Raw genomic sequence first — 18,619 nt, 5'->3', positions numbered from 1 at the left:
CCAAATGAAGTTATACATGAATTTAATTAATTTGTTGCCTCACCAGGACCTGGTTTGACTTTTGCCCCTATCAGGCATATCATTCTGAAGTTTCTTAACTGTCCAAAGAAACATCATTTCAGTGTAGGAAAGATCCTGTGTCACTGGAGAGCCAGCATAAGAACCACTTTACAAATGGCAGTGGGGCATATCTACTGAAAATACAGGCTGTGATGCCATGCTCACCCCAGGCTGTGTTTGCAAGTTATTTCATGTTAATTTAGGCTGCATTAAAGGTAATGCTTTCAGCTGACATAGCACAGCATGACTACAAAATAATCCCAGCTCTTTACACCCTTGATTCACTGTGTGCCCCCTCAGATGATGGTTTGGGCACTGAGAGGGACTGAGGTGATGATACTTTCTGGAACCTCATTTGTCAGCCTGCAGTCCAAAGCCATCTGAAAATGCTGCAGTGTGAGGAAGTAAGAGTTGTTACATGGGCACATCAAAAGAAGTTTAATCCACTAGGAGCATTATCCCTGGTGTATGCTTTGTGCATTTTTGCCATCAGCTATGCTCTGACCTAGTATTTGTACTTTTAACTGTCTTAATCTAAGTGAAATTAAAAACTCACATAAATAAGTTATCATTTGACAAGCCCTATGGAGGTTTTTGCAAGGATGATCCTGTTGTTAAAGATCTGTAGAGAGGAATCTGACAGATCTAGGCTACGTTCTGGTTTGCCCAACTACCAATTTCACTAACTTTAGCTTACCCTTATGTAGAATGAAGGTGATAATAATTTTTACTGTATACTACAATTAATTCATTAATGTCCATCGAGCATCAGAAAGTTGGAATCTCAAATTGCACATTTCAGAAAGTTAGAATGTCAAATTGCATATTAAAATATTAGCTCTAAACTATGAAATGGTGCAGATGAATTCTAGTTAAAGTGAATTTGGTAAATGAGTTCACTTAGCAGATACTGGTATTTTGGTTTGAATCGGTAATGAGGTTTTGAAGTAAATCTCCCAGTTATCCCCACTTACAGAGCTTTGTTTATCATCATGAGTGGTTTGAGAACTTGCACAGGCCTCTCTGGGATGAAGTTGAAATAAATGTGCAGGGGTGAGCCCAGCACCTTGGGCAATAAATGGAATGTGACCAGAGCTTGTCCAGTGGGTCCAGCACAAGCTGTTTCACCATGCAGAGCTACTTCTTTATTGGCTTGCTAGTGGAAACATAGCCATAAAGATCACCTTTATTGTTCAAATAATTTTGCTTAGAATGCAGTTGCTTTTGCACAAAAAGCAAGTTAATTACATGCAACCTCAGTATTCCCTGGAAATTACTGCTTTTAGAAGCTGAGAATATTTAAAATGTTTATCACTTCTTCATAAGGGTTTTATTGTCAGACTAAGTGCTTGATGATGCAATGTTTGTAAGTTTAAAATGGAATTTTCCTTTTCTGCTCAAACAATAAATACAGAATAAATAATCATAAGATCACAGGATAATGCAGGTTAGAAAGGACCTCAGGAAGTCTCTAATCCAGCCTCCTACTCAAAGCAGGGTCAGAGGTGAAATTAGACTAGTTTCCCCAGAGCCTTGTCCTCTGGGAAGCATTAGATCTACTATTTTATATTGACATAGTTATTAAGTTTATTGAGTACATAATAGGTATATTTTATCACAATGCCATGTTCAGAAAGCTGTAAAAGAAGTGATATTTTCAAATTTTATCATTAATATGATGACATCATTGCAAGAGGAAGTCAATGTAGTTACAAAGAGAAATTAACTCTTAACTATGGCAAAAGATACCTTAACTCTGTATTGATTTCTGTGTGTATTGGTTTCCAGGGCTTCACCTACCCTCCTCATGTTGGCTTATCCATCGGCACAGCAGCCGACCCTCTGTTTGTCCTTATGGAGGTGCATTATGACAATCCATCAGAGGCAGAAGGTTGGTAGCCCCACAGGCTTTAAAGCAGGCCAGACTGGAAAATGTACAGCACACGAGTGCTCATCCCTGCATGACAAACAGAGCAAATAAAAAGCTGAGGGTTATTTTTTTCTGATCAATAGTTCCTGGTTCACAGTGTTTTTCCCACTGCCATTGAATTTTTTTTTTTTTTGGCTGTATTTTTTAAGATATACATCTACCTGAACAGTGGGCAGTTTCTGAAGTAGCAGTATAGACTCAGGTGTCTAGACCATTCACTGGGTAAAATCAGTTTATCTTAAAAGATAAGCTTTTAATTTACAATAATGTTTTAAAATTGTTCTTCCTGAATTTAATTTGTATTTAGAAGAAGTAAAAGGAAGAACCAAGGATCCCAGGAAAATCAGGGGAACTTTGAAGATGCCTCTGGGAAAGATACTTTTTTGTTCTGAAACAGAAGTTTATTAACCTACTGTACCCGAAAATATTCTGGTGGTTGCTACATATGCACTGAGTAAAATCCAATGCAGCATAGTATACTGGCCTTTGTTTACACCCCCATGTGTTAAAATAAAATTTGCTATGTGGGCTATGGCACTCTGCCTTACTGTCATTTCCCATCTTCATCTTTTAATTTTTTTTTTTAATTTAATGATAGACTGTGCTTTCAGCATGTGGGATACAATAAACTTCATTTGCATCCTTGATATTGTATGCTTTTTCATCAAATGTTGCATGAAAGCCCAAGAAATCACATGCTGGAAAACTGTGTCCCTTTGGTTTGTCACTTTGATATGGTTGTGTTCCTAAATCCATCATTTTAATTGACTGTGCTGTATGATAGCATTGGTTTAGCTGAAGTGGAGCATACAAAAAACTGGAAAACTGGAAATATTTTGGTTCCTTTTAAGCAATAGGAACAATTGTGCCTTGCTGGGACAGTCCCAAAAGACCTGGGAAAATTCAGACAGCATAGGCAGAGCAGGGTATTTGTAATCCAGGTCGTGCTTCTCCTCCTCCCTGGCAAAATACACAGTCTAGGATTGTGCCAGGAGTGCAAGAGAGCAGACCTGAGTGCTCCATCTGCTTCAGGTGGGGACAAATGAGTTCTCCTGACACAACAGCAAACCTGCCACTGGGTCACCTTCATTTGTGTGTTTTGGCACCTGCATTTTCCCAGTTTGGTGAAAGGCTGCACTGTTTGCCTCACATTGTGACCTGGGGTAATGTTTTGCTAAGTGACTCAGATTGGTAGTGGCTTTTGGCTCCCGGTTAGGAGGAGTTGAAACTTTTTTTAGTTTAACATGGATGGGTTTCACTGTTTCTGGTTTCCTTAACATTCCCTTCTCGTTTGAAAGGTGGCCTCTTTTGAGATTGTTTATCAGAAACTCTGACATACCAGAGTTTTGCCATACAGAAGAGTGTCTGACATTTGGACATTAACAATGTCCAACAATTTCTGAAGCAGATACACCAAAAGGAAAAAAGTCAAGTTGATGAGTTTGTACAAATTTCTCCAGGAAGGGAGTAGGTAGGGGTTCCCAAATGCTAAAGTTGGGATGTTGTGGGACACAATGTATCACCTTAAATATGATTTGTATGTTGCAGAAGGTCTCATGGCTGATTACCATTCTTAATTGGCTATGCACAGTTAATATCCTTTGCTCCTTAATATTTATATGCACTACTCCATTGTAGGCATTTTAGTGACCGTGTAACAGTCCCTGCTCTGTACCTCTGCCATTTACCTATCTTAAAATAGACTGCTGATATCATATTGATGTAAAATTTGGCTTCAGGCACTGCTATTTCTGCTTTGTTTTTCAGAAGATTAATATAGGTCACTAGGAAGCATCTTACATTCTCTGAGATATTTGATATGTTTTTTGCATTGCTCATTTTCAAAGTTGAAATTATTTCAGTTACTATTCAAAAAATACAAAGAGATTAATAGATGAACTAAGAGAATGTAGTTCCTGTGCAAACACAAATTAATAATTTTTGTGTATATCTTTACAAATAAAAATGACTAAAAGAAGACAAGTATTGTAAGCATTTAGATGATAAAGGCAACATAAATTATTAATAGATGCACAAACAAACACATATGACTAAACATATGTGGGTGAACAAAATAGATTTGAATGATTTTGACTCTTAAAAAACACAGTCTCCAAACAGCAGGCTTTGGTTCTTTAAACCAATTTTTGAAATCAAGAAAAGTCCTTGAGTCAGAGCAACATTAAAGTACTCCGTAATTCTCTTGTCTACTTCACTCAAGGTGGGGGTATTGTCTGCAAGTCTGGGATTTAGTAAGGCAATTTTCATGTTTAATTTATGCTCTCTTAATTGGAGAGATTGTGAAAGGGATATATTTTTTCCATCTCAGGTAGTCTGTAATGTAACAGGCAATCCAAAGCTAAGGGAAAATATAATTAATGGTAGGACCCAAGATGAAGAAATAGATGAAATTGTCAACTAGAAGAGAACATGTGGCTTGAAAATTTTAAAGAGGAAAAACCACTTCCTGCATATGGTTTCACACATTTCCATAATGAGATTGATTCCTTGATTTTCATGTAAAATCTTATGGCACAGCATGAAAAACATGAAGCAATATGGTTTGGGGTTTTTTCTCCTTTAAAAACCGGATTTTTAGCCATGGCTAACTGTGTTCTTTTGTTGCAGGCTTGATAGATAACTCTGGTTTGAGGCTATTTTATACTCCAGTTTTAAGGAAATATGATGCTGGGGTTATTGAAGCCGGTCTTTGGGTCAGCCTCTTCCACAATATCCCACCAGGCATGCCTGAATTTGTGTCAGAGGGTCACTGCACACTGGAATGTCTGGAAGAGGTATGTCCCTTGCCTGAATCCACTGTTTATTTATTCATGGAAATAATTGGAAGTCACTTGAACTTCTTGGAAAGATTGAGAGTTTCAGATAAAGACGTGAGCAAAGGCATCTGGTGGTACATGTTGCCCTCCAAAATGCTGTCTTTTTGAACTGGGTACTTTGCATGCTCACTACTCAGGCTGCTTTATTTATTTGAGTAATAATGATGACACAGGGCTTGCAGTGTTTTTATTTTGTGTTCAATATGTAAGCATACACTGCTTTCCATGGCAAAGCTATTAATAACTTGGAATAGCTAGCCCAGAAAAAAAAGTTTAGACTAATTCAGACCTGGGCATGTGCAAAAGGCTTCTAATGATGAAATGAAAACCTGAAAGGTATTCTTACACCAGCCACAGAAACTGAAGACCTAAACAGGTTTTGCATTTATTAAGTTCTTGGTTTCATTAAGATAACTTAAATATCTCTGCAGGCAATGGAAACATTGTCTAAAACCTGTGGCAACTGTATAATGGGAGATTCTCATATACTTTGTCATCTATAGGGAAAAGTTGAATTAATAACATGGTTTACAAGGAAGGCTAAATTAGATACAAAATTTAGATCTGTTCTTGTTGGTGTTAAATATTGTGTATCGTCCTGGCATTTTCAGCCTTAAAACTCTTGAGTAATCCATTGTCAGGAGGCTTCTGGCCTTAGGCTATTCTTGAAAGTTATTGTGATGACAGATTATTTTTACCTTGAGCTCTGAACAAGAATTAAAGCTGAGCATACTCAACATAAAATTTAGATCAGTAGATGTCAGCTAGAATGGGAGTGATGCCAGATTTGTGTCAATTTGGAAAAGTTAATTTGCAAATGTTTTGGCCTGGGAAAAAACTTTTAGATGTAAACTTATGGTATTTCCCTACCAGTTTGCTTAAAGATGGAAAGTAGAGGATGTTACAACTACAGCCTCTCAATTTAAAGCGTGTCTCTTGGCATCATTCATAACTGCATAGAAATTCACTTTCACAATAAACATCCACATTCATTAGTATTAGCCATTAACACCAAAATAATGTGCAGGGTTTAGTATGATTCCATTGAAAGTCTTAAAACTATTGAGAATTTTTTGCAGTCCAGTTGATTCTCATTTTAAAAAATGTGTGCATTGGGAATAAAACCATGGTTTTTTTATAAAAAATAATCACGGAAAAACCCCTAGCCTTTTTTGTACATAAACCCTGAATTTCACTTAAAGTTTTGATTTTGCTCCAGACTGCATTTTTCAGTAAACTGAGTGAATTCAAAATGCTTTAATGAACGTATTTTCACTCTGTTAGTAGATGGCATTACATTACATTACATTACATTACATTACATTACTTTGCATTTGGGAAGGCTGATGGTGTTGGTTTCTCTTGGCCAGGCTCTGGGTGCTGAGAGACCTGCTGGGATTCAAGTGTTTGCAGTACTTCTCCATGCTCACCTTGCTGGCAGAGCTATCAGGATGCGCCACTTCCACAACGGCGAGGAGCAGAAGCTGCTTGCTTATGATGACGAGTTTGACTTCAACTTCCAGGAGTTTCAGTACCTGAATGAAGAAAGAACCATCTTGCCAGTACGGCACTCTTAATTCTTTTCCTGAAAGTGTTTAAGAGATCATGTGCCTATCATTTTCTCACTTTAAGGATTAAATTTGTCAAAGAATTTTTTAGCCTAGCATCATAGAATTCTTGGATGTTCTGTTAATTTTTCCACTTACTGAAGAGTCACTAATGCATTCAGTGTCTCAGGAGTGTCCACGTGAGTCACGACAGAACTGGCTTGGTTCACCAAATCAAGCAATTCCTTGTGTACATTTGATATCCATAATAACCTGAAGTTACCATCACAAATGTTTGAACAAAGCAGATCTGAAAATCCCTTGTGTGCCTGGCTGTATGATCTTCATGCATAGAGAAAGACAAAAAATGGAAACGCCAGCTTTACAGAGCTGTGGGACCAAGTATCATATCTTCAGTATTTGCACAGAGCAAGTATCCAGCCTTACAAACATGTTTAACAATCAGCCAAATCTTCTGTTTGTTTCACGCTTTTTCTTGTTGGGAGTAAAACTCCATGCTCATGTGCCACCTGATGTTTCAGTCCTAAACAAAACCCTTTGAAAGAAAAAATCATACAACTCTGTCTACTGTATTCCTGAAAATAATGCAACAGAACTTGTAGAAATATTCCAACTACAATTATATTATAAAGCAGTAGCTATGCATAGGTGTTGCATGAAAAGAGTCTGTATTTTTATTGGGTCACTCATTTAAAAATTATTCACTTTTCTTTTGTTCCACCCAGTATCTATTTTTAAGTTTTGGCATGATGACAGAAATTTTAGTGCAGCAAAGACTGGATGCTTCAGATCTGGCCAGGAGAGCAGCTTGTTCTGGTGCATGTGAGCACAATGTTTTTTAATAGCCAGTTGCAAAATGTCAAAAAATTGAATTCATTTACGGTTGGAATCACTAAGGGAAACGGATCTGAAAAGAGCATGGAAATGACTGAACTTCAAGTATGGCCAGGAGCCCCATGGTTTAAAATTCAGGAGCTTCTCCTCAAGCCCCTTTCTCTCTTATGTCTCTTCTCCCACACTGTGAGACTTTGATATTTGTACTTTAAAGACAAGAAGCTAAAATGCTAACTTTATAGTTTAATTTCTACAGCAAAACCTGGATGTTCAAGTGCAGAATTTACTCTTTGAAGTCAAATTGCTCATAGTCTAGGGGCTTCAAAGACAAAGTTACCTCCTTCAGGAATGATGGTTGAAGGGTTTAGGAAGAGGGATGGCAGAAGATGACCGGTTTGCAGAGAAAGCCTGTAATATTTTTAGGAAAATTAATGCAATTATAGCAGAAGGCCTCTTAAAATTCAAGAACATAAGGGAATAGACAACAGAAAAACTATAAAGAGTATTTGATACTAACAACAACTTGACAAAAAAAGCCAGCTCAAGTAGGAGATGGAATTCTTTCTCTGAAGAGAACCATTTTTTATGCCTTTCATTTTCGTCTTATGCAAAGCTACCAGTGCAGCTTTACATACATCATCTGGTGTAATTCAGAGAACAGTTTAATCAATTAACTAATGGTATGATTTTTCATGTAAGTTCTTGTTATTCTCTCTTTCTATATGCTCTCCCAAGAGTGTAACCATTTTTCAGTTTGTGGAGTCCATGGTATTTTTTTTCTTCACATAGTAGCACTCTCTTCTCCATTTGGAAGCAGCAGATCTAGTCTCACAGAAGGAAAAATTTTAGTGAATGTTATCTAGTCTGTAAGATACGAGAGCCAGAGACCTCATTGACAGGAACAGAGTATTCCCACCGGAAGCAGTGGCACTGTGCCAGCTCAAGCTACTTCAGAAACCTCTGTCTCCATTTGGCTGACATGAAGCTGATGCACCTTCTTCCAGCACTCTGGAGTACAGATTGTGCTAGCCTTGATCTGGAAAAACAGCCTGTAGGAAAGGAGAAATTCTCAGACTTTGAAGGGGGATCTGGTTTTTTTTGGGAAGTATAGTGGTTGATAAGGCAAGCTGATGATAGAAAAAAAATCCACTTGATTATAGCGGTGATTTTCAGATTTGTACTTGATTGGGTACAGGGAGTGAAACTATTACTGAATTGTAGATCAGTTTGTCAAGACACCAAAAAGTTAATTGTATGTGCTTGAGAAGGTAAGTATTCAGCCTTTCCCATACATATCTGTCAATATAGTGAAGTCTTTGCCTGCCACTCCTCTACTCCCAGGCTTGGCAGAGATATAGTTGTTTTTGTGATGTGGAAAGCCTTCTTTTCCTCATTTGCCAAATATTTCTATTGAAGTTGGCAGTGTAAATTAGCCTGGGTAAAGTAGCACTGGATGAGTTTTGCAGCAGGAATAATTTGTTTACATTGTCTACTATATAATTTTCCAGAAAATTGGATGGTAACTGGGTACCTTCATTGCTATTTTAAAAGAAATCCAGACAACACTCTTAATTAGACTCTGTTTAAATCCATGGGGGATCCCTGAGGATCTGGATAATATGAATGCTAAGTGCCAAAGCCTTAACATATGGCAATTACCTAAACCTTCACTTTCAAAAAGTCGTGTCCACTGCTCTGATATTTATTACTTAAGTGCTTGCTGTCATCTGTGGTTACCTGAAGCTGGTGTTGGTAAAGTTCAGAACTGTGAACTTCCTAAATTTTGTATTTCAGGGGGATAATTTAGTCACAGAATGCCACTACAGTACTGTGGACCGAATTCGCATGACATGGGTAAGCAATATTTTGGTGGATAAAAATAAGTAGACAGATATTGTTGGGGACTAAAGCCTTTTTCACAGAACACTGTTTTAAAAAAGTGAATTTACTTGCTAATGCCTGTGTGCACCTAACTACTTATTGTCTTTCCTTTCATAGATTCTTAGGTTTTAAAGTCATCTGAGCTATTGTGATCTTAGTCTGATCTTCTGCTTAAGGCATTTCATATGACTAGTTTGTGAAAATAAGCATATCAGCTCATAAAAAAATCCTTAGAAGTCAAATTTTTCTGGTATAAGGAGTGCTTTCTTCACAACATGTATTAACATGCAAATTCTGTGTACTCTAATGAATTATTTTTATTAACTTGTTACACATTTTTCCCTGGAGTTGTAATTGCCAATTCTTTTGTACTGATTTTTAGATAAGCTGTGATCAGGAGGTTTTTTCAACTATTTAGTTGAGTGCCTAACACAGAATCCAGGTAGAATGAAGGTCCTTTGGGTTGGGAAGAGGTCTTGAGAAACCACTCCTCCCTACTGAAGGTGTCCAGCTCTGGTTTGGCACAGTCTCCCAGAAGCAGCTTGATAGGGTTACAGAGGCACTGGCCACTGCAGTGCAGTCACAGGGTTTTGGAGCAGAAGTAAATTTGGTTACTTGGACATGGGCTGGACTGTGCCAGTTGTCTAGGAGCACATAGAGTGATGCCAAACCCAGTGTGCCTGTGGGAGGGATATAGCTGCTTTGCCAGTGTCTGATGCTGCTTCCTGGGGAGTGGCTGGATCCAGACCTCTGGGAAGTGAGACCTGAGGGCTGTCTGTTTTGCAGGGAAAAACTATTCCTGGCATGAGGAGAGCAAAAGGATACTTCTTCCTAGATAATGGATTGCATGTAGGCACATGCAGTAGTTATTTAATGAAAAGCAAAAGAGCAAGAATGAAGGATTTTGAGTCTTTGTCCTGTTTTACTCTGTGGTGACCCCACTAACTCTTGGCTCATGTGCTTCCTCCATTCCTATTCCTATGGTTCCATGACACTTGTGGAACTGTTCCTGCCCAGGATTTAGGAAGATGCTGTTTATAATCTTGTCCATGTTTACCAAGATTAATTTTAAGTTGGTTGTTTGCCCCATGGTTCTCAATAGAAGACTGTTTAAGAATCTGTTTCTTCTGTTAGCTAAAAATATTATTCTAATAACTGATTTTATAATGCATGCTCATTTTTTCTTGAGTCTACATTATCTGTTAATATAAATAATTATTTTCCTTCCTGCTTTTTATTGGCATATGTACTTACAACCTCAGTTCATAGAGATTCACGTTCCATCCCAGCCCCTGTTTTACTAGGCAAAGCTCACTAAATTTCTAATTAAACAGATTAATTGTCCTACAAGATTTTTTTTCTTTATCTGTTCCACTTTTCTGAAACGTGGTAAATCTAAGTACCTCAGGGGCATCTGAAAGACAACCTGAACTTCTCAGATAGTACACTTCAATATATGAGCCTTTTTTTATTCACAGGTGTTCTTTCTGATGTGTTTTAACTTAGAAGCTATTGCGTGGGCTTCCAGAGTATTTTGTAATCAATTATGTAATAACCTCTTGCTACTTGATAACCTCATGTACAAGATAAACTTGTCAAATTGGGCCTCCTGATGCACCTTTCATTAGCATATAAATGCTATTTAGTGGTTTAGTCTGTGGGCTACCCTGATTAAAGAAATATTCCATTTTCAGGGTGGTCTGAGCACCAGGAATGAAATGTGCCTGTCCTACCTGCTCTATTACCCAAGAATCAACCTCACCCGGTGTGCGAGTATTCCTGATATAATGGAACAGCTCCAGTTCATTGGTGTCAAGGAAATCTATCGACCAGTCAGGTATGTAAAATCTTTATAAATATGTGCAGCACCTCTGTTTCTGTCTGTGGGATTTTTGGATCGTTTTTATACAACTTTTCTTTCTTTCTGGTAGAAAGAAAAGAAACATAGTCACTTGGGCCACTTCTTTTGGTCAATATGCTGTGCTGCCATTTTTCCTGCCATATTATTTTGCATCTTTTTTACTTCTGATAGAAAAGCAGTTTCTTCTTTTAAGGAAATAATAATGTTCACATTGTTTTGGGTTTGATTTTTCACCACACACATTTGTAAAGAGGCTATATATCAATGTTTTAAATCTATCAATTTATTAAAACATGTCAATGTTTCATATATAGGAACTAATGTGAAGAGGAGTTTGTTAGCATGGTTATTGAGTTTCCCTGGGTAGATTTGTTGACAGGAATTCTGAGGACAAAAATGTGTTCCTTATAGTGCTTAAAATTAAAGCATCTCAACAGGAGATTTTAAACAGTGAGAACAGTCAAAAGTGGAATGTTCCCCAATGAATGAAACGCAGGAAAATAATCAAACAATAAAGAGTTGAATGCACTTTTTGTGGTGAAAGGTGAATTACATTTGTATTGTTAGTTGCACTAAACTAAGGGAATAGTAAGATTTTAAAATCAAATGGATAGACTAATAGTGTGTTATCACAAATTTTAAAACTTGTCTTTGCTTACACAGTTTATCTTAACAAGCCATATAAACCTATCATTGCAAAATAATTTGACATACAGACTTAGTGGTCTTAGTTCTGAAATTTATATTCAAGAAGAGTTTGAAGGAAGTCACAGTGCAATCAATGTCTACATAATTTTCCACACTATTTCCATTTACAACCTCTTTTAATACAGGGAGAACAGAGTTTCTAAATTAGTCCTATCTAAAAGAGTCTTTCTGAGCTTAGAAAGAAATTATTCTAACAAATGTATGCTCTCTTGAGTGTTCATTCATGATAACTGTACTTAAGGAAAAAATGCACATTTGGCCTGGGGAAATAAAGATGTTCTAAATAGAGTAAGTATGCAGACTGTCTGCCACAAATGGAATAGTAATTAGGAGAGGAGATTATTAATGCCTCTAGTATTTATGACCTAATCCACAATTCTTGTTTCATTAAACTCTGTCAGCCTAAGGATATGTGACCTGATCCTCATCTCTCTTGTGTCAGTCTAACACTAGAATTGCTTTACTGACTCTTCCAAAGTCTCTCTTGACTTACAAATGCAAACTGGGAGTAGGATCAAGGCATTGTGGCTCACTTTAAAACATTTTTCCTCTGTCTGGTGGCACAGACAATAGTTTAAATCATGAGGAGCAGAGATAAAAGTGATTGGGCCATAATAGTGGCCCGAGTACCAAAATAGTTGGTTAAAATCACAGTCTCTATGCCTAGATGTTGTAGAGCAGAACTCTGGCATAGGCAATTTCCCCAAAGCAAGTGGGAGACAGTCTACTACAAGATTTAAAGTATTTTGAAAAGATAACTCATGCTCCAATCACAGTATTAATTAGGTTACTTGATAAAGACTTAGATACTTCTGTTCAACCTCTAGCTGCACTGATTTTGTGTTTGTAAATGTTTGATTCCTCCACCATGTTTTTTCCGTTCATCTCAGTAGAGTCAAACAAGAAGGCAGAAACAATTGAAAAGGTTGTGGGTTTTGGTTTTTTTTTTTTTTTTTAAATTTTCCTATGCTACTTTTTTAGTTTTCTTTACTAAATGAAATCTCATTCCTTCCCTTTCCACGTGGCTGGTGGGAAATGAAATTGTCCCCATTTCTTCATGGAAAGGGTTCCCACACTTGGCCAGATAGATCTTTCAGAGCAGTGCAGCAGGTCTCTAAACCACTCCTGGCCAAAAGTGCCCTTGCAGCCAGCTTGTAGGAATATGGCAAAGGGAATGTCCACAACACTGGTTATTATCTGCTGCCCACCAGTGAATAACAGAGCAAGTCCTGTGCTAGGCTCAGTTCTGACCTGAGCTTAGCAAAACTGTCTGGAAGTAGCTTTCTAATGGCAAAGGTTCCTTGGCAACCTGGCCTGCCAAACTTAGGAGAGGGTGTGACTTTCCTTTGTTTTTGTTTTCTTCAGAAGTTACAGCAACAGATCTGCTTTGTATTGCTTGTGCATTGAGTTTGTGGATCAGAGAAGAGCAATACAACTCTTGAACTTCTTAATTTCTAAAAGCATCTGGCAGCAAGTACTAACCTGCTGACAGCCTTTCATAAGTCTGTCAAAATCAATGAAACTGCATCAGTTTTCAGTAGAAGAGAACTTAGTTGAAAAGATAACTTCATGAGCTAGGCATAATATACATGGTTACAGCGTGTTTATTTTTCTGAATAAGTTCCCAAAAGGTTTCCTCATTCATTTCAGCTTGATAGTTTTTATCTATTTTTTTAAATTAATTGTTTGTTTTTCTTTAGAACTTGGCCTTTCATTATCAAGAGTCCTAAGCAATATAAAAACCTGTCTTTTATGGATGCAATGAACAAATTCAAATGGTCCAGATCAGAGGGTCTCTCCTATAATCAACTTGTGCTTAAACTACCTGTGAACGTGAGATGTTCAAAAACAGATAATGCGGAATGGTCGGTAAGTCTGTGTGCTGAAAAGGAGGCAACAATGCCACAAAACTAATTTGATTTACTGTGTTTCAATGCATGTGAATAAATATCAGATTATATATCTTCAGGATGTTTACACAGCTATATTTCATTTACATACAATAACAAATGATGAGAATCTTTTACCAGTGCTTTCATCTAACTTGAGTTCTAGAAGTATTTTAAAAGGAACGTAGAAAAGTGGGAGTTTTAATCAGCACTTGGGATCAGTAATGGGAAGATGGAGTCTTTCAATGAGGCTGGGCCTGATCAGAGAGCAACCATGTATGTCCAGGTGAAGTGACCATGCCAGGAAGCTGTTCTACCTTGGCTGCCTCCCTGGTCAGGGACTTATGTTAGGGTCTTGCAACTGATGATTTGAAATCCCTAAATCAGGTTTCGAGCAACCATGTATGTCCAGGTGAAGTGACCATGCCAGGAAGCTGTTCTACCTTGGCTGCCTCCCTGGTCAGGGACTTATGTTAGGGTCTTGCAACTGATGATTTGAAATCCCTAAATCAGGTTTCCTCTCTGAGACACCTTCTAGGGGAAGCTTATTGACTGCATAATGAACCCTCAAGAATCTAGACAAGCTAAAGTTGTATGAATACTCTTACAATGGTCCTAGAACTCTTTCTTTTTTAATGGTTCTATAATTTTCTATAGTGTTGGGCCAGAAAAATAAAATTGGGTAGTCTGTTCCCTTTGTGCAACTTAGTAAGATTTTATCTTCCATGGTTTTACTTTCCCTATTGTCTTGATGAAAAAAACCTCTAAGATAAAAAATAATTTTCCCCAATAAATTATTATTTATTCTAAATATCTATTGGTATTTTACCAGAACACTGCTGAGAAAAGTTGTCATCTTTAATATTGATGTATGTTTAAAAAGAATGGCTAGTGCATGTCATATCATCCCTAAAAGGGATGCTTTAAAATATGTATTCCTCTTTGAACTCCTTTGCAGACTCAAAATTCAAGGCTTTTACTTTTTTGAGATTTTCTGTCCAGAATGAGAGGCAGTCCCATTCTACCAGCTTATTTCCTATTGTGATTTTAGTCCAGTGTAGCAGAGCTGCTGTGAGATACTACTGATGAAGTAATTCCTAGGAAAGGACTTCTGCCTCATCCTCCTCACCCTAGAAGATAGCCCATGCTTCCTCACATGTGTCACACAGTCCTTTCCGGTGGCGAAGAAATTGCCCCTCCTACAGCAGCATTCATAGGTTTTTCCGACATAGGTCAGACTGTTCTGCCCATTGGATGTCAAAGGAATACTCTGTGCTATAAGTAATCAAAGAGGTTCTGGTTTTTTTTCTAGTATTATTTGTCCCATTGTAGACCTCCTGTGGAAAGTAGTTGTAGACAGAAAAAAACAGTTGTAGACAGTACTGTGACTTTTCACCAGTTTTGGTTAAACTTCTTGACCTTTACAGCTGCTGGCTAGTAGCAATTGCATAGCCACCCTTTCACTGATTATTTGTCAGAGAATGAGTTAAAATGATGAAAAGCACAGAAATTTTATCAAGAGGGGATAGGCTGAGGGTTTTTTTAATGGTATGCTTTCTGGAAAATGCTGTTGCTCTTTATCATACAGGATGAAGGAACAATACTTACAACTTAAAGGATGTAATCAAAGAATGAGCTCACTGGAACTGGGAGTTCTTACCTCTTCCTTAATCATAATTTCCTTTTTCAAATGACATGGGCATATTCTTCAAAGCTGAGATTAGGACTCTTTCCTTTCCCTTCCCTTATTAGTGATATTACACTTAAGTGACCATCCTCATCAAAATCAGGGACAGATTTAACCTGAATGGCCAAACAATCCCTGAGCTGCTACAAGACTGAAAAACTTGAAGCAGAGGAACTGAGTTGAAAATATCTTCATCCTTCTATAGAGTTGGTCCCTATTTCAGTTTTAGTTTTGTTGTGTTTACTAAGATTAAGTCAATATTCATTTGGGGTTTCTTTCTACAGTACAGAATAATAGCAGCATAGATGAAATCCCTAAAGCAAGCATATGCTGTACAGGTGGGCATTCAAACTTTCAAAAATGTACCCAGGAGCTTACTTTCTGCAGAACTTATTTTCTTTAACATGGAGGGAGTAAATTTAGGAAAAGCAAGCTGAGCCGTGTACACAAATGTCTCCAATTTCATGTCAAAACTATAGCAAACACATAGTTACATCAAATCCCATAAAATTGCACTAAGTTCTATGCGAAGAGTGAAAATTCTCAGTATATAGTGATAGGACACTGCTGTATGTGACCTTGCTTGAGCAAGAACATGGGACCCAGTGACCTCCAGAGATCCCTTCCAACCACAACCATTCTGTGGTTCCATGGAACAAAAATTGTGTACACAGTTTTAGCTGTTTTGTACATGCCAGTGTCAGCCTTGTGCTCAGAAATGAACACGTTCAAATATCATCCTATATCCGTATAGCAGAGTGACACTGCCAGCTTTTGTTCTTATTAGACAGAGGATGAAAACAGCAACCAAATATGCCAAACAACCCCACAAAGCAAAATAAGGTTACTCAAATCAACCAACCACAGTCTAACCTTTCTTTACTGGAGAGGATGCCAGTGTGTACTGCTGCTCTCAAGCTGAGAATGTTGGATGTGCACACTGGCTGATCATTTGGCACGCAGTATATTCATATTTTTACTGAGCTTGATGTTTCCACAATGAGAGTCACAGCCCAAGTACAAAACTATCAATAGACTATCAGGCAAGCTGCCAATTATCTTGAGAGCAAAAAGTGTTTTCTAATCTTATGTGACAAAACTCTGATAATTTTTTTCTATTTTAATTTCAGATCCAAGGCATGACAGCTTTACCTCCTGAAATAGAGCGACCATACAAGACAGAGCCAGTAATATGTAGTTCATCTTCCTGTTTAAGTTGCAGTTTGTTCCTTATGCTGTTGTGTATTGTATACATCACAGCCAGTACCATAGGAAACACTGGGCCCTTTGTATAATAATTTTTATTCATGTGTGTTCTGTATGCCATGCAAGTTCTGATGTGTTTGCACTGTTGCTATTGTAGATTTATTTTTTTACTTATTAATGAACTAAATTTGCTGGATCAAAACAAAATGTGTACATCTTCTGGAAACTGTGGGGTTTTTGGTTTTCAATGTGAAATATGTATGAAATACAGTAGGTACACTGACACATTGCATATTGAAATATTTTCCTCTACCATTCTCTTGTACTTTGTCCTGCCTCTTTCACGTGATGCTTTCAAAGTCATCTATGTACATGGGTAAAATTAATAAACTAAAAGCAACTTAGTTAACCACAATCAGCCTGGTCTGTGTTGTATTATTTTGCCTTGGTTGTTGATATCTGCAGGTAATGAAATTACTGCTATATGGACAGGCCTTGCAAATATAAATTTTGGCATGTTTGGCTGACATGTGCCATAAAGCTATGGGAAGGATTCATTCAGTCTGGACATTTCTGGGAGCAACACACTGCAAAACCATCTCAGCCTCTGAGACATGGGAGCTATGGGTGCTAAAGGGATGAAAAACACAGGCAGAACCTCAAATCTCCTTATAGTGAATCCTGTACAAATCCTTTGTCTTGGTTGGCATTTCTTTTTCCCGATCCCAGGTAGTTCAGGGTATTCCTTGTGTCTTAAGATATTGGCACAGTGAATAAATCTTTAGTGAGAAATAGGCACTCCTTTTCTAGATTTGATCTGGACAGCAGGAGCAATGAAGATTTATCTCACATTTAGGCTCTGCCATGCACAGGGAACTGAGCCTGCCAGGAGCTATTGTTAGCACATGCTGAGCATTGCAATAGGCCAAACTGCTAAATAAGAGGTTGTTTTTCTGTCTCATATGTACCAACTTTTATTTATATTCAGAAATTGGCAACTTTTCAACTCAGATGGTGTTGGGTTGGGAAAATTCCTGAAAGAGACAAAATTTATTGCTCCCCGGTGAAATTATGCCCCACAGTAGAAAAGGCCTGAACATTAAAAAAAATCCCATTCATTTTTGTAGCCCCACTGCAGTTACAGTAAGTTATATTTTTTTTCAGTATTGTATAAACATTTTTGGTGTGTGGCTGTAAAAATAAGTCTGGATGCTGAGAGTGCTTACCTGATTGCTGCAACACCTGCTCTGCAACTAACCTCTGTAGGCTTTGCTATGTAAATTTTATGACATTGAGCACTTCTGTGCAGTGTGGTGAGTGCAGAGCAGATCAAGAACCTGAGCTGAGATAAAATGGTTTCCTGCCCATTTTTGTTCAACAACTATTAACGGCAGATATCAGGTCTCCATGTAGCTCCACTACTTAAGCAAGGCAGGATGTTTTATGCAAATATCACATGAGAACGAAGATGAGGAGAGGATCTGGCAGCTGCCTTCTCCAAATTTGAGAAGTAAAATAGAAAGCATCAAAGAGCTGAAGGGCTCCTCTGCATGTAGCCAAAATTACAATACATGTGATAGCTGAAAGGAGAGAGGCACTGAAGCAGCTTGATGTCTCAAGTAGAGATGAAAGATTTAATCAAGGATAGATTCATTTTCTAGGAGCCATAACAATCTCATTAGAGAACTTATCCATAAAGGGAGTTTAAAAGGAGCCATGAAGGTAAAAGTTCAAAGGGCCAGTTTTATCCTCCTGATGCGGCATTTGCACATGCCTAGGAAAAATTCCTACATGGGGATATTCTTTATAATTGTTGGGCATCGCTTTGCTCAAATAACACCTGGACTGTGATATATTCTGTCATTCTTCCCATTAGTCATGGATGACGAAAGGAAATAGTATATGACAAATACCACATGCACCCAAGGAAAAAGCAGAGGAGGCAGGCATGTTGCGGCAGTTTTGCACTCTCCTTGGGGTCCCTTTCGCAGCTGCAATGTGCCAGGAGCTGGAAGATTTTAGTTTCCGAGACGCTAAACTGAGGCGTAACTCAAACACTAAACCTAACCCAAACCCTAGACAGGAAAAGCAGGACAGGGCTAAGCCTTCTCCCAAGGAAAAAGAAGAGGAGGCAGGCAAGTTGTGGCAGTTTTGCTCT

General features: G+C 37.9%; 1 protein-coding gene across 1 annotated transcript in view; it reads left to right on the top strand.

Moving 5' to 3' along the window:
- The window catches only part of MOXD1 (monooxygenase DBH like 1), a 49,954-nt gene extending 33,090 nt beyond the window's left edge, over positions 1-16,864 (top strand). Inside the window, exons 6-12 of the mRNA XM_084202740.1 lie at positions 1,849-1,951; positions 4,619-4,785; positions 6,198-6,389; positions 9,024-9,083; positions 10,805-10,947; positions 13,380-13,548; positions 16,386-16,864. Of these exons, the coding sequence (XP_084058866.1) occupies positions 1,849-1,951; positions 4,619-4,785; positions 6,198-6,389; positions 9,024-9,083; positions 10,805-10,947; positions 13,380-13,548; positions 16,386-16,550 (999 nt within the window). The 3' untranslated portion in view covers positions 16,551-16,864. The remainder of the gene's footprint in view (positions 1-1,848; positions 1,952-4,618; positions 4,786-6,197; positions 6,390-9,023; positions 9,084-10,804; positions 10,948-13,379; positions 13,549-16,385) is intronic.
- Positions 16,865-18,619: the final 1,755 nt, after the last annotated feature.

The sequence above is a fragment of the Fringilla coelebs genome (assembly GCF_963513975.1).
Source record: "Fringilla coelebs genome assembly, chromosome: 3".
NCBI lineage: Eukaryota > Metazoa > Chordata > Aves > Passeriformes > Fringillidae > Fringilla > Fringilla coelebs.
The sequence above is the reverse complement of the archived record's forward strand: the minus strand, read 5'-3'. Positions and strand labels throughout refer to the sequence as shown.